The 21,230-nt window shown below is 44.0% G+C and overlaps 1 protein-coding gene across 3 annotated transcripts in view; it reads right to left on the bottom strand.

The window, feature by feature from the left end:
- The window catches only part of MIB2 (MIB E3 ubiquitin protein ligase 2), a 124,065-nt gene that overhangs the window by 38,852 nt on the left and 63,983 nt on the right, over window positions 1-21,230 (bottom strand). For 2 of the 3 annotated variants that reach the window (XM_073585467.1, XM_073585468.1), the window contains 6 exons: window positions 16,081-16,187; window positions 13,006-13,200; window positions 12,773-12,915; window positions 11,108-11,215; window positions 7,677-7,781; window positions 1,373-1,535 (listed from right to left, as the gene is read on the bottom strand). In XM_073585467.1, the coding sequence (XP_073441568.1) occupies window positions 1,373-1,535; window positions 7,677-7,781; window positions 11,108-11,215; window positions 12,773-12,915; window positions 13,006-13,200; window positions 16,081-16,187 (821 nt within the window). The remainder of the gene's footprint in view (window positions 1-1,372; window positions 1,536-7,676; window positions 7,782-11,107; window positions 11,216-12,772; window positions 12,916-13,005; window positions 13,201-16,080; window positions 16,188-21,230) is intronic. The other variant, XM_073585469.1, reaches the window with a different exon arrangement.

The raw sequence follows: 21,230 nt of genomic DNA, 5'->3' as shown, positions 1-21,230 counted from the left end.
AATATGCCCCCATAAGATGCTCCATAGAATATGCCCCCATAAGATGCTCCATAGAATACCCCCATAAGATGCTCCATAGAATAGGCCCCATAAGATGCTCCATAGATTATGCCCCCATAAGATGCGCCATAGAATAGGCCACCATAAGATGCTCTATAGAATATGCCACATAAGATGCTCCATAGAATATGTCCCCATAAGATACTTCATAGAATATGCCCCCATAAGATGCTCCATAGAATATGCCCCCATAAGATGCTCCATAGAATAGGCCCCATATTCTGCTCCATAGAACATTCCCCCATAAGATGCTCCACAGAATATGCCCCCATAAGATGCCCCATAGAATATGTCCCCATAAGATGCTCCATAGAATACCCCCCATAAGATGCTCCATAGAATAGGCTCCATATGCTGCCCCATAAGATGCTCCATAGAATATGTCCCCATAAGATGCTCCATAGAATATGCCCCCATAAGATCCTCCATAGACTAGGCCCCCATAAGATGCTCCATAGAATAGGCCCCCATAAGATGCTCCATAGATTATGCCCCCATAAGATGCTCCATAGAATATGCTCCCATAAGATGATCCATAGAATAGGCCCCCATAAGATCCTCCATAGACTAGGCCCCCATAAGATGCTCCATAGAATAGGCCCCCATAAGATGCTCCATAGAATAATCCCCATGTGCTGCTGCTGCAAATAAAAAAAAATGACATACTCACCTCTCTGTCGCTGGGGGCAGGTGCCGGTGTCGATGCTGGCTCAAGACCCAGCACCTGAGATGTTCACCTGTCCCCATTCCCACGCTGCTCACCGCTGTCTGCCGCGTCGTCTGTCAGTGATGTTCAGGCAGCAGAGGGCGCGGCGCGCACTAACTACGTCACCACGCCCTCTGACCTGAACACCACTGACAGAGGACGCGGCAGACAGCGGTGAGCAGCGTGGGAACGGGGACAGGTGAATATCTCATATACTCACCCCCCCGACGCGTCTCTGCAGCCCTGTTCTCCCACGGTCTCCGGCACCTGCCCTCAGCGGTCACGTGATACCGCTCATTAAAGTAATGAATATGCACATATTCATGTTTTTAATGAGCGGTACCATATGACCACTGAAGGCAGGACCCTGAGACCGTGGGACAAGCAGGGGGGCTGCAGAGACGCGCCGGGGGCGAAGGCAGTATGATCTGACACCCCCGCCGACCCCTTGGCATATAAGCTGAGAGGGGGACTTTCAGCCCAAAAAAATGGGCTGAAAATCTCGGCTTATACGTGAGTATATACGGTATTAGGGAGTGAATAATTACAAGGGTTTCATTTTTCAGGATATTTTCCTGTATTTATAAGACTCGTCTTAGTACTTACGTTTTGGTTCCTTGGCATTTTCCGTGGTCATCAGGTTTGCTTCGTCATCTCTCTGATAAGAAGTCAAGCAGGCCGGATTAAAGGTCCAGGACTGGCCGCCGACAGACACTCTCATGTCTCCATCCTCAAACACTTTGATGACTTTGCCAATCTGGCCTAGTGCCTAAGGCAACAAAATGAGGATTGTAAAATAGTGATACATTTCAGGAGTTTGTAGCTGTTGCGAGATTTTTCCCAGCTTCCTTGCACAGAAGTTAATGTAAAAGCTGCAATTAATCAATTGTATGTTGTTACCGATGAAGACAAGAGGATAGTTTATTTAAACGGAGAAGACAGCGATGATGTCTGTAGCGGCCAATCAATATAAAGACTAAGAGCGCAACCCTGTGGCTTCCATGGATATCTACAATGGACTTCTTGGCCGTTACCAGTAAGTGCAATAACATTACAGAAAATAAGATAAAAGGCTTTAAAGAGTATTTATCACATTTTGAGAAAAACACAAAAAGTGACAGATGAAATTATAAAACTTTTCTCAAATACATGTCAATAGTAAATCAGGAGTTTTTCAGCATTATTACAGGGATTCAGGTTTTACTTTCATTTTACAGGATGTAGTGTAAAATCTGGAGAGAATCTCTTCTCTGGGAGATACCATGTGTGTGGTGGAAGGGGGGGACTGATTCTATACAGCATCTGAATGCTAAATAGCTATTTGCTCTTGGATCTGGCAGGATTGATGGCGAACTTATAAATTCACCTGTTTTACGGTTTTGTAGAGTCATTGGTTTAGACAATATGATAGGAGAACCCATTTGACTTTTTACTGTGCAATATTCTTCTCAGTGCACAGTGGCAGTGTGCTCACTAGCCAGCTCTAATGAGAAGTGATGAGGTGTCAACAGAGCGCACTGGCAGTGCGTATTGTAAGGAGAAGGAGATGCGAAAACCAGCCCCGTTCCTGAAAGTGATGAATGTTTCGGGGCAGGGCTGGTCTCTGTTCACCATGTTCTCTCCTTACAAAGGCACTGACAGTGTGCTCTGTTTGCAGATAGTCACTTCTCATTAGAAATAGTAAAGAAGCGCACTGACACTGGGCACCAAGAAAAATATTGCACAGTGTCAGCACAATACAGCAGGGACTAGCTCAGCCCCGAAACAGACGTCATTGACGAGGTTTCATATCAATATGGGAACAGAGATTGTGACAGTGACCACAGCCTCTGCCCCCTGATGGCGTCCCATTTGAGTATCCCAGCATGCACTAGGGATTCTCAAACAAAGCGTCATCACAATGGAAATAAGTAAAAAAAAATAAAACCAAGCTGCTGGATTCGATAGGCAAGAGTAGGGACTATTTAATGACATCATATTAGAAAAACTATTATATTATGAAAATAGAGAGACAATTAAGATGAAAATCAATATTAGTTTTGGATCACCCCCTTAAATACAATATATTGTTATTTATCAACTGTGTAATTTGATGCCTCTGTATATTATATAGCCTAGATAAAAAAAGAGGACAAAGCTGCTTCTAAAGGGATAATCTACCAGAGATTATAAAGGCAGAGCCCTCAGCAGCTACAATGAAGAGTGTACGGAAAAACAGGATTTTTTGGGTTACTTACCGTAAAATCTGTTTCTCGGAGCCTTCATTGGGGGACACAGAGACCATGGGTGTATGCTGCTGCCACTAGGAGGCTGACACTATGCACAAAAAAAGGTTAGCTCCTCCTCCACCGTATACACCCCACCGACCGGCAGGAAATTCCTCAGTTAGTGAGAAAGCAGTAGGAGAAGTAACGGAATAGATTGAAAACAGAACAAACAACTCAACTGTAACCAATCGACAAACATAAGAACAGGAGTTGTAGAACATGGGAGGGTGCTGTGTCCCCCAATGAAGGCTCCGAGAAACAGATTTTACGGTAAGCAACCCAAAAAATCCTGTTTTCTCGTTCGCCTTATTGGGGGACACAGAGACCATGGGACGTCCCAAAGCAGTCCCTGGGGTGGGAAACAAACTTCCATCAGGCCAGTGGACTCACCACCGCGGCCTGCAGAATCCTTCTACCTAGGCTGGCGTCCGCCGAAGCGTAGGTGTGGACCCTGTAGAATTTCACAAAGTGTGAACCGAAGACCACGTTGCAGCTTTGCAAAGCTGCAGCGCGGAAGCTCTGTGGCGCACCACCCAGGAGGCACCCACCGCCCGGGTAGAGTGTGCTCTGATCCCTGAAGGAGCTGCACGATGCTTGACCCGGTATGCCTCCAAAATTGCCGATCTGATCCAGCGAGCAATAGTGGCCTTTGAGGCTGGGTGACCTTTCCTTGCACCGTCTGGAATGATAAACAGAGAGTCTGACTTCCGCAAGGAAGATGTCCTGGCTAGATAGACTCTCAATGCCCTGACCAGGTCCAGCTTGTTCAAGGATCGCTCCCGAGGATGAGCTGGGCTCGGGCAGAAGGATGGCAGAACAATGTCCTCATTGAGGTGAAACGAAGATACCACCTTCGGAAGGAAAGAGGGCGGAGGCCGCAGAACTACCTTGTCTTGATGAAGTACCAAAAAGGGAGAGCGGCAAGAAAGGGCCGCTAATTCCGACACACGTCGGATGGAAGTAATGGCCACCAGAAAGGCCACCTTCCAAGAAAGGAGGGCAAGGGAAACATCCCTGAGAGGTTCAAAAGGAGGACCTTGCAGAACCCCAAGAACGAAATTAAGATCCCAAGGATCCACGGGCGCTCGGTACGGAGGAACCGTGTGAGCCACACCCTGAAGAAAGGTTTTGACCTGGGGCCGGGAGGCCAGCGTCTTCTGAAATAAAATGGACAGTGCCGAAACTTGACCCTTCAAGGAACTGAGAGCAAGCCCCGCATCCAGCCCTGTCTGAAGAAACGCCAGAACAGAAGGAAGCGAAAAAACCATGGCCGCGATGTCATTGGCCTCACACCAGGAGAAATAGGCTTTCCAAGTACGGTAATAGATCTTGGAAGAGGAAGGCTTTCTGGCGCGGATCATGGTATGAATCACTCGATCAGAGAATCCTGCCCGTTTCAAAACCTCGGTCTCAACAGCCACACCGTTAAATTGAGCGACCGAGAATTGGGGTGGCAAATCGGGCCTTGCGACAGCAGATCTGCCCTGTCGGGAAGCTTCCAGGGGGCGTCCGCGAGAAGGTTGACAATGTCCGCGAACCAAGACCTTCTGGGCCAATTCGGGGCGATGAGGACGACTGGAATCCCTTCTGCCTTGATTTTCTTCAACAGCTTGGGAAGAAGAGGCAGGGGAGGGAACAGGCAGGGGAGCTCGAACTGTGACCAAGGAACGGCCATAGCGTCAGCGCCCACTGCCAGGGGGTCCCGAGACCTGGACACGAATTGTGGTACCTTCCTTTTGAGGCGAGACGCCATGAGGTCTACGTCCGGGGTTCCCCACCGACGGCAGAGCAGATGAAACACCTCCGGATGTAGGGACCATTCCCCTGCCGCGAGACCCTCGCGGCTTAGAAAATCGGCGGCCCAGTTGTCCACGCCGGGAATGTGAACCGCGGAAATTGTTGGGACAAAGGTCTCTGCCCATTGAAGAATTCTGGACACTTCCGCCAGGGCTGAGACACTCCGTGTCCCCCCTTGTCGGATGATATACGCCACCGCTGTGGCATTGTCTGTTTGAATCCTGACAGGCAGGCCCTTGAGGCGCCGTTCCCAGTGGACGAGAGCCAGAAGGATCGCTCGTATCTCTAGGACATTGATCTGCAGAGCTGATTCCCGAGTCGACCATCGACCCTGAACAGTGTGATTGCGGAACACTGCACCCCAGCCGATGAGGCTGGCGTCCGTTGTGACAATCTGGGAAGATAGGACCACCCCGAGAGAATGAGGGGAGACGTCAACCACCAGTTGAGAGACCGCTTGATCCGGCATGAAAGACGAACCGGACGATCCAGAGACAGAGCCGACCTGTTCCACCTGGACAAAATGGCCTGCTGGAGGGGCCTGGCGTGAAACTGGGAAAGGAAACTGCCTCTATTGCTGCCACCATCTTCCCCAGAATCCTCATGGCTGTCCTGAGAGATGAAAACCGTGCGATCTGTAGTGATCGGACGCCCTGCTGCAGGGAAAGAATCTTGTCTTGTGGGAGAAATACCCTTGACCGACGAGTGTCGAAAAGAAGGCCCAGAAATACAAGGCGTTGAGTAGGGATCAGACAGGACTTTTTCCGGTTGACGATCCACCCAAAACTGGACAGGGTGTCTAGAACGATCGCCACACTTAGGCGGGCCTGATGAAAGGAGGGAGCCTTGATCAGAATATCGTCGAGATACGGAAAAAGAACAAGACCTCTGATCCTCAACAAGGCCATCAACGCCGCCATAATCTTCGTGAAGACCCTGGGAGCGGTGGCGAGCCCGAAAGGGAGCGCGACGAACTGATAATGTTCGTGGTGAATCGCAAACCACAGGAACTTCGGATGTCCGGGAAATATGGGCACGTGTAGATAGGCATCTTGGATGTCTATGGAACACATGAATTCCTGCTCCTCCATGGAGGCAATCACCGAGCGAACCGACTCCATCCGGAAGTGGCGGAGGCGAACTCTCTTGTTGAGTAACTTGAGATCCAAGATGGGTCGAACCGCCCCGTCCTTTTTCGGCACCACAAACAGGTTTGAATAAAACCCTGTGAATCGTTCCGATTCGGGAACGGGCACAATCACCCCAGAGCTGAGGAGAGAGGCGATGGCCGAACCGAACCCCGGGATCAAGGCAGGATCCCGTGGCGGACGGGATTGGAAGAAGCTATCCCGTGGAAGAGAAACGAACTCTATTTTGTATCCTGTCGATACAACCTCTCTGACCCAAGCGTCCTCTACTGAGGCGAACCAGACGTCGCTGAAGAAAAGAAGTCGACCTCCCAATTGGAAGGGACCCACGGAAGACCGATGATAGTCATGTGCACGTAGACCGTCCAGATCCTGCAAAGAAACGACGCACACTGAGGTAGATATGGGTCTAATAAAAGACCCGTGTCCACCTCCTACTGACACTAAGCTAAACTGAGGAATTTCCTGCCGGTCGGTGGGGTGTATACGGCGGAGGAGGAGCTAACCTTTTTTTGTGCATAGTGTCAGCCTCCTAGTGGCAGCAGAATACACCCATGGTCTCTGTGTCCCCCAATAAGGCGAATAAGAAAGATTTTCATGGCTGATTTTCTTAACCTCTACCTCTTAATATTTCATAATATATAGGACTCCATTTTACGTTCTCACAAATATAACAAAATCCACCAGGAAGTACATAAAGTAAGAGCGCAGCACAAATATCCCCTCATATTTACAAGATGCCTACAGTCTCCTCAATATATCCACCCCACACACACTGTGCTGTCTCTCATCTCAGAATCAGGTAGTCTCAAACATCTGTAACAATAGTGAGATGGCAGAGAGCCCAACTTCTGCCGAATTCAGGTTCCCTCTCTTAAAGTGGAAAAAGTTTTAATTGCCAATTTAGAGAGGAAAAACTGTACTTTTCCTAATGAAATATATCTGAGAAATGTTTTATATTTTGGTCACTTTTTATATCATGAAGATTCATTGTAGTTGATAAATCCTCTTTAAGAAATACGTATATTGTAACAATTCTATCAACCATTTTGAACAAATTTCATCCATTCAATTACTATATTATCAAACACTGCAATTCACACTGAGCAGGTTCCTTATCTGTGCAAATAGCTTTCTTTAAAAAACAAACAAACCCTAAGCTCAATAGAGGAGTCTATGATGCTCCTAGCTGTCAATTAATGGAACAACCCTCCTAAAGCTCATACATTGTGACGAGCACGGCCCAAGGGGGCAGAGCCCGATACAGGGGCTCTCTGATGTATGCTGCTCGTATTGTGAAAATCTGCTGAAAATCAGTGGATCCGGTACAAAATACAACCTATCTGATATTAATTTTCAACGTAAGTACACCTGCCTCATTCAGTCTAATACATATATTCAGTGATGTATGCAGCTCGTATTGTGAAATTTTTTGAAAATCAGTGATCTGGTGCAAAATACAACCCGTCTGACATCCCTTTTCAAAGTAAGTACATCAGCCTCATCTGGTCTACGAGTTCTATTTAGTGATGTATGAAGTTTTTATTGTGAAATATATTTAAAAAATTTGTTCAAAATGGGCGATTGATCTGAGAGCAAAGAAGAGACAGATGAGGAATTGACAAATTTGCAGAGAGTTAAATGATACTGATAAGAAGCACTGTGTGGTTTTAGTGCTTGCTATTTAACATCACTCACAGGGGCCATATCATCTGTCCATTCCCCATGACCAACTTGTAGCTTCTTGACTGTATCCATGTCATCCATCACACGCACAACATCACCAACCCAAATGCTGTTGTGCTATAAAAAGGAAAGAAAAATAATAAAACAAAAAGCTTTTTTTTCTATATCAAGCACAATGGAAAGGGAGCAACTTATAGCATATACAAGGCGTCTAGGAGAAGGTAAATTCATACTGGAACACTAGGGGAGACACTAATGAACACACATATCACACCACCAAGAACCAGTAGCCGGACAAGTGTGATGGGATGCACAAGTCATTCCTTACAGCCATCTCTCCAGCAGCGGCACTGTGGGCACTAAGTGCCCAGCTGCAACCACTATTACACTAATGGATAAGTCAAGGCGTCAGACACAATGTTCTCTTTGCATGAAGAACAAGTGTGATATCCTGATTTTGACGATGTTTCTGGATCTGCTGTAGAATAAAACTTCTGTGGTCCCAACTTCATATATTTAGATCAATCTAAGAATTTCACATCTATCTTATATATTTCTATCTCTCGATCCATCCATCTATCCACCCCCCGCCCACTTATCTGGCCATCTAAAAGGAAAATAAATTAAGCAGGACCAAGTCATCAAGATAATGGGGAGTAAGGCCTCCAAGGTACTACTGAACCTCTTCAATAAATCTACAAAAATGGAAGACGCGCTCCAACTAACTTGGGCTTGAGAAAGGCCAAGTGTTTTGAACTGAAACATTGTCACATGGGCCAATAAAAGTCTAGTATTTATTTGCACTATATCGCTGGAGTGCTGCTTCTATTTTACTGGATTTATCTAGTACTAGATGGAGGCCCGATGCTATCACATCTGGAGGGCGGTAATGTCACGATGGGGGCAGGCTTTGCAGCGTTGAGAATCCCCCCCCCCATGTGCTCACACCTATCCACCCTCTCTTTCCCCATGTGCTGACTTTTGACCTGTCTACCCCATGTGCTATACCCCTTGTCTGCTGTTTCTCTCCTTCCTGTGCTGTATACTCCCCTCATGTGCTGTCCCGTTTGAGCTGTCTCCCCCCTGTGCTCTGTCTCTCTCACCCCTGTGTCTGACCGTGTACAGAACATACCACAGCTCCTGGGCAGGGGAGGAAGCGAAAGACAATACTGACATTACAGCAGGAGATCGCAGAGGATACATTTTGTGAGGCAAAATATTGTTTAAAAACAGTCAGTGAAATATTTTACCTCACAAAATGAATCCACTGTGATCCCCTGCTGTAATGTCAGTATTGTCTTTTGAATCCTCCCCTGCCCAGGAGATGTGGTATGCTCCGTACACAGTCAGACACAGACAATTTTTAAAATAAACTTTTGTTCCTGGGAAAACCCCTTTAATGTAACCGGCTTCCTCTGCCTGTAGACACGTCGCTCATCTGCCGCCGGGATCAGCCAAATGATTCGCTGAGCCTGCGTGGAATTCGGGCAGGGGTAGTGCGACGGTGTTCCGCTGGTGGTACCACGCAAGAGGCTGTGTGATTGATAGTGTATGAGTGTGTGAGAGTGAGTGTGTGAGCGTGTGTGAGAGTGTGAGAATGAATGTGAGAGTGTGAGTGAGTGAGAGTGTGAGTGAGTGAGATTGTGAGTGAGATTGTGAGAGAGTGAGTGTGAGTGTGTAAGAGTGAGTGTGTAAGAGTGAGTGTGTGTGTGACTGAGAGTGTGACTGTGAGAGTGTGTGAGTGTTAGTCTGAGTGTGTGAGTCTGAGTGTGTGAGTCTAAGGGTTTGTGAGTGTGACTGTGAGAGTGGGAGTGAGTATGCGTGTGTGAGAGTGAGTGCGAGAGATTGTGAGTGTGTGTGTGGTGCGTACGGCGTATAGAGTGTGGGTGTGTGTATGGTGCGTACGGCGTATAGAGTGTGTGTGGTGCGACAGTGTTCCGCTGGTGGTACCGCGCAATAGGTTGGTACCAGCAGCAGTTTCCATATTGAGACACCCATCACTTGGGTGTCCCAATATGGCGGTCGGTGAACTTCCTCCGGTTGGAATTCTGAGATATGGTGACATCTGGACAGAACAGGAAATGAAAACATTACAAGGCAATTATATAAACAGATTGTATTTAATAAATACAATGTCTCTATCTATCCATTGACACATAAAACCATCCATTAACCCTCTCAAGGATATATCCACTTACAGTTGTGGCCAAAAGTATTGACACCCCTGCAATTCTGTCAGATAATACTCAGTTTCTTCCTGAAAATGATTGCAAACACAAATTCTTCCTTCAGGAAGAAACTGAGTATTATCTGACAGAATTGCAGGGGTGTCAATACTTTTGGCCACAACTGTATCTATCCATCCACACATCTATTCATTGAACCACAGATCAATCAACCCCTTTATGAAATCATCAAAATACCCACCATTCCATTGAGCCATTCATCCATCCAACCAACCATCAATTCAGAAGAAACATCCATTCATTCACCCACAAATCCACCAATTGATCCATCAATCCACCCTTTCATTCATCGACCTATCCTTTCATCCACTCATCCATCAACCCACCTATCATGGACCCATTCTTTGAATTGTCCATCCATCTATTTATCAAAGTATCTATCCATCCACCGACAATCCAATCAACCCACCCTTCCACTATCTAAGTGACCCACACATCCATCCCCCTATCCAACCACTGACCCATCCATCTATACATAAATCAACCAACCTTTAATTCCTCAACTCACCAATTATTGACTCTTTCATTGACCTGTCCACCTATCTTTACATTGATATATCTATTCATCCACCAACCATCCAATCAACCCACCCACGACATAAGTGACCCAACCATCCATCTATCCATAAATCAACTCATTTATTGACCATGCATCCTACCACCCATCTATCGTTGACCCATTTAATGACCTCTCCATCCATCTATTCATTGACTTATCTATCCATCCACAGACCATGCAATCAACCCACCCATCCATGACCTAAGAGACCCAACCATCCATTGACCCATTAATCCACCCATTAACCTATATATCCATCGACTCATCCATCCATTGATCTATTCCTCTGTTACTACAAAATGCAACACTTCATCACCTCAGTAAATCACAAGAAGAAAGAAAAGACTTAAGAAAAAATGTAAAATCATGAATATCACGGGACATATTGTAAAATATTAAATCAAAAGTCATCTAATCTAAAAGTGACTATGAGAAATTCCATGGCAACACAAGTGTGAATGTGATCATCCCAGCTGTACCTCCTCAGCAGACAAAGTGACTAAAGAGCACCGAATATATTGTACATAGACTGAAATTATATCAGGGGAGAAGTTTACACCTCGCGTGTCTCTACTTAACATTAATAATGGTTCATAATGTTGTCATACATGTACACTTGTATACTTGTCTCCAGATACCTTGGTTAGAGCTCCAGGATGGAAGGTCCAGCGCGTTTCACTGTTGTACTGAACTCTGACGTCTCCTCGCTCTGTAATCCGGTGAACTGTTCCTGTCTGACCTATAAACTGCAAAACCAATCAGGCTTATAGTCAGAAAATAATGTAAAATGTTAAGGACAATAATAATACTAAACATCCGTCATCTTACACGTCTCATTATTATAGCTTCTACAAGGAAGAATCTGGAGGAGCCTATGTGATCCACTCAGCCTATCAGAAGCACAAAAAAGGTATCTGTCATGACTCAGATGTCGGGTGACCGGGACCAGGTGCTCCTTCCCTGTACCTAACACTAGAGGAGCCCTAGCTCACCCTATTCCCCGGGATACTTCTGAAGGTGAATATCACACTGCAGCTCTGCAGGAAAATGCAAACTCCACAAGATGGCATAAGAGTGGAGGGAAGACTGAAATACTGCTCAGAGCAGACCAGCAGCAGTGCAGCGAGGCTACCACCAGGTGGCAGCAGAATACTCAAACAAGCCGGGTCGATACCAAAGAGTAGCGCAGTACCAAGGTAAAAACCAAACACAGAGTCAGAGGAACGCCAAAAAGGTCAGTACCAGTCAGAAGCAGAAATACCAGAAGTAAGAGACGGGATCAGGTCAGAGCCAAAGCAGAGTCGGGTTCCGAGGAATCCAAACACGAAGGGAAACACTGAGTCAGGACAGGAAACGAGGAATAAACAGACACTGGTACAATCAGCAAAACACAGCAGGACAAATCAGGGTATAACCAGAGTCAGCTACTCACGCTGTAGACAGAAAATATAATTGACACTGCTGGCAAGATGCAGCGCAGAGAAATAGCCATCCTGACACCAGAAAGAGGCAGAGAAAAGTTAACCCCTGACATGAACAGACCAGGGAAAACCCGGTCTGGATCATGACAGTGAAGGTGCTGGGGCTGCCACCCTTGCCTTGCCTTGCCTTAGGGAAGAGGGGCGCAATCGTGCACCACAGTACACCAACCTGACAAACCAGGCTACACAAACAAGGATAAACTGAAAACACCAGTCATACAAATATTCACTCACATATTACAGAGGAATGCATCGAGGAGTTGAGGATGGGGAAAAAAACAAAGTAGAGAAGGGAAGGCAATTACCACATTTACACAAACCACGCAACAGTCACAGATAACTCCTCCAAAACTCCTTCTCATACGAACACCTTTACACCTCAGCCATGCAGCAAATGCTAGCTCTGACATGCATTTGAATCAGGACTGAGATTAAAAATGGGATGGGAGTGGCTAACTGAGCTCAGAGTTTCCAACATGGCCGATTAACCCCTGTTCTGCCAAAAGAAATCAACACCATTAAAACGAAGAAGTGCTTCTTTTCAGCACAGGAGTAGAAGCAATCAGACACTGCGGTCTTCTGGCTCCTCTCTGTTGCGGTAACCCCGTGACAGTATCAGTAAATACTTCATCAAAAATTCTTAATTTTTAGAGTGATTCCTTATTGTCTACAGACTATGTATTAACATGATTTTTTAACATTTCAAATGGTAATGCCCAATTGGATATTTATCTTAACGAGAGAGAGTGTGTGAGAGAGAAAGAGACTAATGCCATTTTCCTCCCTCCACTTTAATCAGACAGGTACCATTTTGCCATTTACCTCGGCCATTTTTGGGTTCCATCCTCCATGACCTTCTTGCATTTCTCGCAAGATTTCTACATCGAGTAGACATTTGACTTTGTCGCCATGCTGGAAGGGATGCCGCTCTGAGCTCTCCTTCCGCTGTATTTCTGCAGGCTTACCTATATTGGCGATAATAACATACATATCAATACATTAGTTGCAGGCATGAACACGGCCATGAGGATAAGTGCAATAATATCACATCATACCAAGCTTGGGCAAGTGGTCTTTGTAATAATGTCCTCCTGGCGCATCAGCAATGCACTTCAGATCTACTTTGCCCTTATGGCCAACTCTGTAAACGTTGGTGGTTCCATCGGCCCAGGTAACGCTTGCCACACTGCGTCCTGTTTCCACGTCCCAGCCGCGAATATCTACAACACGTCCGACCTTAGATTCTCCACCTGGGTGAAAGTATGAGAACATTACTAAACCATGCACTATATAGTGCCCTGTACTGATCAGCTTATGGGAACGTCTATTTAAACGGCATTTCAAAAGTTTTGTAAAACTTTTCTAAAAACTTTATCTATACTGTTAAATGTCCCCTCTATGATGGGTTGACATGGTTGAAAAATATTTCTTAAGGATACGATTCAGTAAGGTTTTTTTATCAAGTTGATGACAAATATGATATACATATACAGTGGGTATAAAAAGTCTACACACCCTGTTAAAATTTGCAATCTTTGTCTTGTATAAGGAAAAAAAAACCCATCCCTACATGAATAATTTCATTACTATTTCCACCTTCAATGTTACCTATGATCTGTATGAATCAACTTAAAAATAAACGTAATCATTTTGGGTGAATAAAGAAAAATAAGGAACTCACTCTGCTAAAATGGTTGTGAATGCCCTCATCATCTCCTGCCTCAACTACTGCAACATCCTTTTCTGTGGTCTCCGTGCTAACACCCTCGCACCTCTCCAGTTCATCCTTAACTCTGCTGCCCGACTAATTCATCTCTCTCCTCGCTACTCCTCCGCTTCTCCCCTCTGCAAATCTCTTCACTGGCTCCCATTCCCTCAGCGTATCCAGTTCAAATTACTAATACTGACCTACAAGGCCATCTATAACCGGTCTCCCCCATAGGTCTCTGAACTAATCTCCCGATACCTTCCCTCACGTAATCTCCGGTCCTCCAAAGACCTCTTTCTCTCCTCCACACTTATTCTCTCCTCACCCAACCGCCTCCAAGACTTCTCCCGAACTTCCACTATTCTCTGGAATTCTTTGCCCCAGCAAGTCCAACTATCAACCACATTTGGATCCTTCAGACAGAATCTGAAAATCCACCTCTTCAAGAAAGCCTACAGCCTGCAATGTCCCCGCTACCTCCTTCTCTCTCACCACTACCAGTGATATCACCTCAACCAACACCGGAACTGCTGAAACCCACCAACCTACTGTCTCCTTCCCCACCATCCTGTAGCACGTAAGCCCGAAAGGGCAGGGTCCTCTCTCCCCTCTGTATCAGTTTGTCATTGTTAGTTTGTCTACTGTGATAACTGTAATTTGTATGTAACCCCTTTTCATGTACAGCACCATGGAATAAATGATGCTATATAAATAAATAATAAATGTGGTTGCATAAATATGAATGCCTTTAAATTAATACTATGTTAAGGTATCCTTTGAATTTATGGCAGCATTCATTCTTTTTGGGTAGGAGTCTATCAGAATGGCACATCCAAAGCATGCAATCTATGTCCATTCGTCCTTACATGCTCCAAATCTCTCAGACTGAGGGCATTTCTGTGTACGGCGCCCTCTTCGGGTCACCCATATATTGGATTCAGGTCTGGGCTCGGGCTGAGACGCTTCAAAGCGTTCTTTTTTATATTTGGACGTCTTCTTAGGATTATTGCCATGCTGAAAAGTGAAATTTTGCTTTATATTCAGCTTTTTAGCAGAGGTCTGAAGGTTTTGTTACAAAATTGACTAATATTTGGAACTGTTCATAATTCCATCCACGTTGACCTTAAAGTCCCAGTTCCAGCTGCCAAAAAACAACTCCAAAGGATAATGCTGCTTTCACCATGCTTCCCTGTGAGTATGGTGTTCTTTTGATTATCCACAATGTTGGCTTTGTACCAAACATACCTTTTAGAATAATGGCCAAAAAGTCCAACATTGGCCTCATCAGACAATAACACATTTTACCACATGCTTTTGGCAGACTTGATGTGGGTTTTGTCGAAATATAACTGGGCTTGGATGTTTTTCTGTGTAAGAAAAGACTTTCATTTTGCCACCCTACTCTACAGACCAGAAATATGAAGAATACTGGAGATTGCAATCACACACAGAACACAACCAGTATTTGCCAGAAATTCCTGCAGCTCCTTTGAGGTTGCAAAAGCTTCCTTGCAGCCTCCCAGACCTATTTTCTTCTTGTTTTTTCATCAACTAAGGGATGTCCAGTTCTAGGTAATGTCACTTTTTTGTTACAGTTAGGCCACATCTTGGTGACCATCTTCAGTGTCCCATGGTATATCTAATGATTTGGATTTTTTGGTGTACCTTTTTCCTGACTGATAACTTGCAACAATGAGATCCCTTTTCTGTGTTGCAAGCTGTTTATGGCTTCTGCTGTAAAATACACCTAAACTTACTATGGAATTAAATCATAATCACTGTAAATAATGGCAGTAGAGCACTGACTACTATGTAACATGACATTCTGAACAAAACCACATCCCCAATTATAAGAGGGTGTCACACGTATACAACTGCATTATTTTAGTTTTGTTATTTTAATTTTCCTCCTCAAAATTATTTCAGATTGTTTCCCCATTGACTTGTACAGATAATGGGCGACATTAAAGGTGGAAAAAGTTCTGAAACGGTTCTTCTCGTTATGATTAATTTACATGACAAAAACCTGGAATTTTAATACGGGCGTGTAGACTTTTTACATCCACTGTAGATAATGAATTCACAGTTGCTAGTGGAGATCCAACTGCTCAGATGATCAATAATCAGGGTCTCGCCACTCCATACAGAAGATTACAATCGATGCTCAGTTCTGGTGCTGGGTCTTGTATTACAGCTCTGAACCATCTATCTGGATGGGGCTGAGCTGGAGGCACTGTCCGCTCAGAGGCTATGCTGCTCCGGACCTCGTTCGATCAGTAATGGACGGCATATTGTATTGATTTGCCATCCCTTGTTGAATTCTGAAAACAGCTCAAAACAACGGACATCTTGACATATGGTAGAAGTAACCAAACCTTTCTTAAATCCCTTTTTGGTATGTTATCCCTTTCGTTATCCTTACCATCCTGGTTTCCCCATTCCCAATCAGGTCCACGCACAACTTTGGCTCCTTGGAAGATCCCTTTCAGGACTACACGTGGCAAGCCTTGGCGAGGAGTAAGAACGACTCTAGGAAAAAAAAAAAAAGACAAATCTCTCAACATATATGACACTTTAACTATGTCACTAAACATAACCATGGTAAGGTGGAAGCGTTCTGGGATCCCCCTGATCTTCCAGATGAAGGAGCAGTAGCCCAAGTGTTCTGCCTACCTTGTAGTAATCTGATGTGCCAGAACAGAGAAATCAAGCCGTGTGCTAATTAGCCCATTACAATGACAATGCCCCCAAGGTCAGTATAAAAAATGTGAAATCTACCAATCGTCCTTACATGGGGCTATTTTCAGACTCATACTTCCTGTTCTATAACCAAACCTTTTCAGCAGTCTCATTATCATCAGAGGCAGGATGATAATGACAGGTAAGACCTCTATACATAGCTGATCTACCAATCACAATGGACAGTTTCCCCTCTCTTCACAGTGACCTTTTCACACGCTCATTAGGTGCTTCACTACAAAAGATAGGGGCGGGAGTTGGTTCATTGTGGCCAATGTACATGTGAATTTCTTAAAACAACGGAAAGTATAAGTCTAGAATAGACCCAGTGGCCGATGTGAAGACTGCAAGATTTATACAAAGATTGGCAACATTCATTCATTACTTCTTCTCTGGATGGTTTGGTCTTTGTCAGGGAGGCTCTGCACCCACCTATCCCTGATGCTGCTCCTTCTTTTCTATTATATACTGTATATGGATCCCTTTAAATGTATATATAATCTTAAAATCCAGCCTCGATTATAGACCTCCTGCATGCAGAACGTCTTCCTGCCTCATTCTTTTACTCTGCAGGGATGTGGATTACTCTCCAGTACATAAGAGATGCTCCCGGTCATTCCAGCAGCCGCTCTATGGCAGTTTTTACAGAAGATTATGTTTCAGCAAGGCATACTAATTTCTTGGGAGATTGTCTCAGATGACTTTGATGTTCATTGCAGAACTTGCCAATTAGCTGAGAACACAATATTTTTTTTTTTTTAACAACCACAACAATTATTCTACTGCCAAAAGCAGGAGTGCTTAACGAGGAAAGAAATATATACATCTTCAGACAACACAACGCATCTGATAATTAAGGTTTTAATTTATGGGTTTTATAAGCCTGGTGTAAATGTAATTGTAATAAGATTATGATTTTTGCGGCAGCGATGCTGCTGTATATTCTCATATAAATCTCCGCTACTTGCCCATTACAAAGAGGCTGTCTTCCTCTATTGGTGCAGAACTGCAATTTCAGAGCATGAGATCCATTCCCTGTGGGGTTTGTATACTTCCCTATGTTCTCACGTCAAAAAAAAGAAAATTCGTCTGACATGGGTCTTACTTAGCAAACACATTTATATCCTATAAAACATCAATTCTGGAGTACCTTTTCCTACAAGTTTACGTTGAGCCGTTCCTCTGTTACTCATCCAAGAAATTTATGAATAAGATGACAAATGGGTATGATCATGCCCCAGTCATATGTATACACCCCTACACAATCAAATCTGACCAACACTGATTGGGCAGTGTCAGACTATGTAGGGAAATGCTGTAGAGTCAGTGTAACCTCTGTACATAGCTGGCTGTTCTGCTGCTTTTGGCATCTCCTGATACTGTCAGCTCAGAGCTGATGTGAACTTTTTTGCTTTAGGCCGGGGTCACACTTGCCGTATGAAAATTCGGTCCGATTTTCTCGGCCGAGAATCGCAGGAGTGTTCTCCATATGGTGATCCGTATACAATGCGATTTTAACATGAGCTTTTACATACAGCAGCTCTCTGTCATTGACACATCGTTTTAAAACTGTTGTGAGTTCATTTCCCCTTCACCATTGAGGTCTGATGAACTCCCTCTTCTGGAGAAGGAAGGTAGTGAGGCTGATTACCAAGCACCTGGGCAGGATGATGATGACTGGGTGACGGGAATTACTGACTGGATATAAGGCAGCCGACGCCCTTCTGCCTTGCTGGTGATCTCTCTGAGGGATTCTAGGAGACCAGTCTGATTCCTGCTCCTGAAACGCTAAGTTTTCTGCTCTACTTTTTGCATTTGTGTTTTGGTTTTGTTTTGCATTGTTTTCCTTGATTTCTGCCATTCCCTGCTGGGGTGAGCTGAATTCCTTTTTGCTCTGTCTTCAGAAAATACCTGAGTACTGATATAGTCTTTTTGAAGCCTAGCGTCTTCAGGGCTTTTTTCCCTATCAGCTGTTGGCTCTTGTTTTGATAGGGTTTTGGCGGATTACAGACAGCAGCTTTTCTATCCTGTCCTATCTAGTTAGTTTGGGCCCCATCATTTGCTCAGCCTATCTTTCTGTGTGAGTGTTTTTTCATCTTGCTTCACCGTCATTATATGTTGGGGGCTGCCTATTGCTTTGGGGTCTGCTCTGGGGCAGTTTAGATTTCCCTTTCTGTCTTTAGGCTATGTAGTTCTCCGGCTGTGATCGAGGGGTCTAGGGCACCGTAGGAACCCCCCACGGCTACTGCTAGTTGTTGTTGATAGGTTCAGGGGTCTGCAATCCGATAGCTGCCAACTTCTCTGGTTTTCTGGACTTAGCTAGTATTTCTGTTTTTGCCTCCTACGGTGACTCATTCATAACAGCCAACATTGTCAGGTTGGCGCTGTTACACTGATTAAAATGATACCTGGATTGGAGAAATCCGACTTGTGTTTCTTTTTTAATCTGTGTTTGAAGTTAATGAGGATGCTTCATGCCAGGCAAAGAGAAGTTCCTGATTCTGGGCTCCCCCTGCAGTCTGTGTCAGAGGGTGGTCTGTGTCGGCATGGTAATAAATTGTGTAATTTCCAGAAGGAGGATAACACCATTGAAATAATAAGAATAATAGGCCTCAATTACCACAACTGTCTACCAGGAAAACTGTTGCTCATAGCAACCAATCTCAGTTCAGCTTTCATCTTTTAAACAGCTCTGGTGAAATTAAAGATGTTTAATGATTGGTTGCTATGGGCAACACAGGCAGTGTACCTGTTGTGGTCAAGAAGATGTGCCTATGAAATAATATATATATATATATATATATATATATATATATATATTAGATATTTATTATACGGGGCTTTGCATGTGGAGTGAGTGTGGCTATGAGGAGTGGGCGGGGCTATGTAGAGTGGGCGTGGCTTCACACACACAGACACTCATACATACACTCAGTTTTATATACAGTATCTGTGTGTGTCACTGACATCTAGATATACAGTCATATGTAAAAGTTTGGGCACCCCTATTAATGTTAACCTTTTTTCTTTATAACAATTTTGTTTTTTGCAACAGCTATTTCCGTTTCATATATCTAATAACTGATGGACTCAGTGACACCATCTGCAGCAAGATGATGCTGCAGGTCTTTGGAGGTGGTCTGTGGATTGTCCTTGACTGTTCTCATCATTCTTCTTCTCTGCCTTTCTGATATTTTTCTTGGCCTGCCACTTCTGGGCTTAACAAGAACTGTACCGGTGTTCTTCCATTTCCTTACTATGTTCCTCACAGTGGAAACTGACAGGTTAAATCTCTGAGACAACTTTTTGTATCCTTCCCCTGAAAAGCTATGTTGAATAATCTTTGTTTTCAGATCATTTGAGAGTTGTTTTGAGGAGCCCATGATGCCACTCTTCATAGGAGAATCAAATAGGAGAACTACTTGCAAGTGGCCACCTTAAATATCTTTTCTCATGATTTGATACACCTGGCTATGAAGTTCAAAGCTCAATGAGGTTACAAAACCAATTTAGTGCTTCAGGAAGTCAGTAAAAAGTAGTTAGGAGTGTTCAAATCAAGAAAATGATAAGGGTGCCCATACTTTTGCACTGGTCAAATTTTGTTTAAATGCAGATTGCACATTTTCTGTTAGTACAATAAACCTCATTTGAATCCAGAAATATAACTGAGTCCATCAGTTATTAGATATATGAAACTGAAATAGCTGTTGCAAAAACCAAAATTGTTATAAAGAAAAAAGGTTAACATTAATAGGGGTGCCCAAACTTTTACATATGACTGTATATGTGTATTCTATGTGTATATATCTATTATTTTATAACCTGTCAGTGTGATTTTACTGTACACCGCACATGAATTGCCGGCTTTTCAAAGAACACCAGTGTGTATTTCTTGCAAGTCACACGCATGGTCCGTGTGGTGTGTGATCTTTTCTCGCACCCATAGACTTGCACTGGCGAGTCTCAGCTGATCTACGCAACAAATCGCAGCATGCTGCAATTTCACCAGCACGTATAATATGGCTGAGGAAAAAAACGGTGATGGGAGCTGTCCCATAGATTAACATTGGGACGAGTACTATGCGATGTTTTATCGCATAGCACATTTCCGTATACCTCGCTAGTATGACTCCAGCCTTACTAAGAGACTCCCATCTCTGCTTATTAGCTTGCCTCCCTCCTACTCTCAAAGATTGCAAGGTAAGCAAGACAAAGAAGTAGTACAAGTGCACCATAGGGTTGATGAAAGGGTAATTTTGTTTTTAGGGCATTTTATACAACTCTTGTAGAACAAGTCTATTTTATTTTTTTTTATTTTTCCTCCCCGACTTCCAAATCCCATAACTTTCACAATTTTCGATCACTATTTATTTTACCATATAATGAACTGAATTCTGGGGAAAAAAAAATCTTTATTTTGGTTTTTAAAGTGTAAATGGTAACTTTATTCTGTGGACTAGTATTACTGCATTGACAAATTTATATAACTAAAAAAAAAAAAAACACAAGAAAATAAAAACGTTTTTTCCATCAATGGGAGCTTTTATTCTTGCCAGCTGAGCTATAGTAGGGTTTAATATGAGCACTAACTTTGCAGGTCAGGGGGTCATTATTATGAAGCCACGATAAACCATTAGCTCCTAAGAATGTGTAACGGTTCAAGTAATGGTGTGACAGAGGCGGTCACTCTCTCCATCTAAGCACATGATTGACCACAGCATCTAGGCGCTTAAACAGCCACGAAGTTTAAATGCAAAGTTCTAGCTAACGAGGAAAAGATTGAGGATACCACCAAGGTTGGTATTAAAGTGTAAAGAAAGAAGAGTGTCTATA

Source organism: Dendrobates tinctorius, unplaced genomic scaffold (assembly GCF_039654945.1).
Source record: "Dendrobates tinctorius isolate UK_male_01 unplaced genomic scaffold, ASM3965494v1 ptg000086l, whole genome shotgun sequence".
Lineage (NCBI taxonomy): Eukaryota > Metazoa > Chordata > Amphibia > Anura > Dendrobatidae > Dendrobates > Dendrobates tinctorius.
Note: the sequence above shows the minus strand (reverse complement) of the source record. Positions and strands in the feature narration are given on the sequence as shown.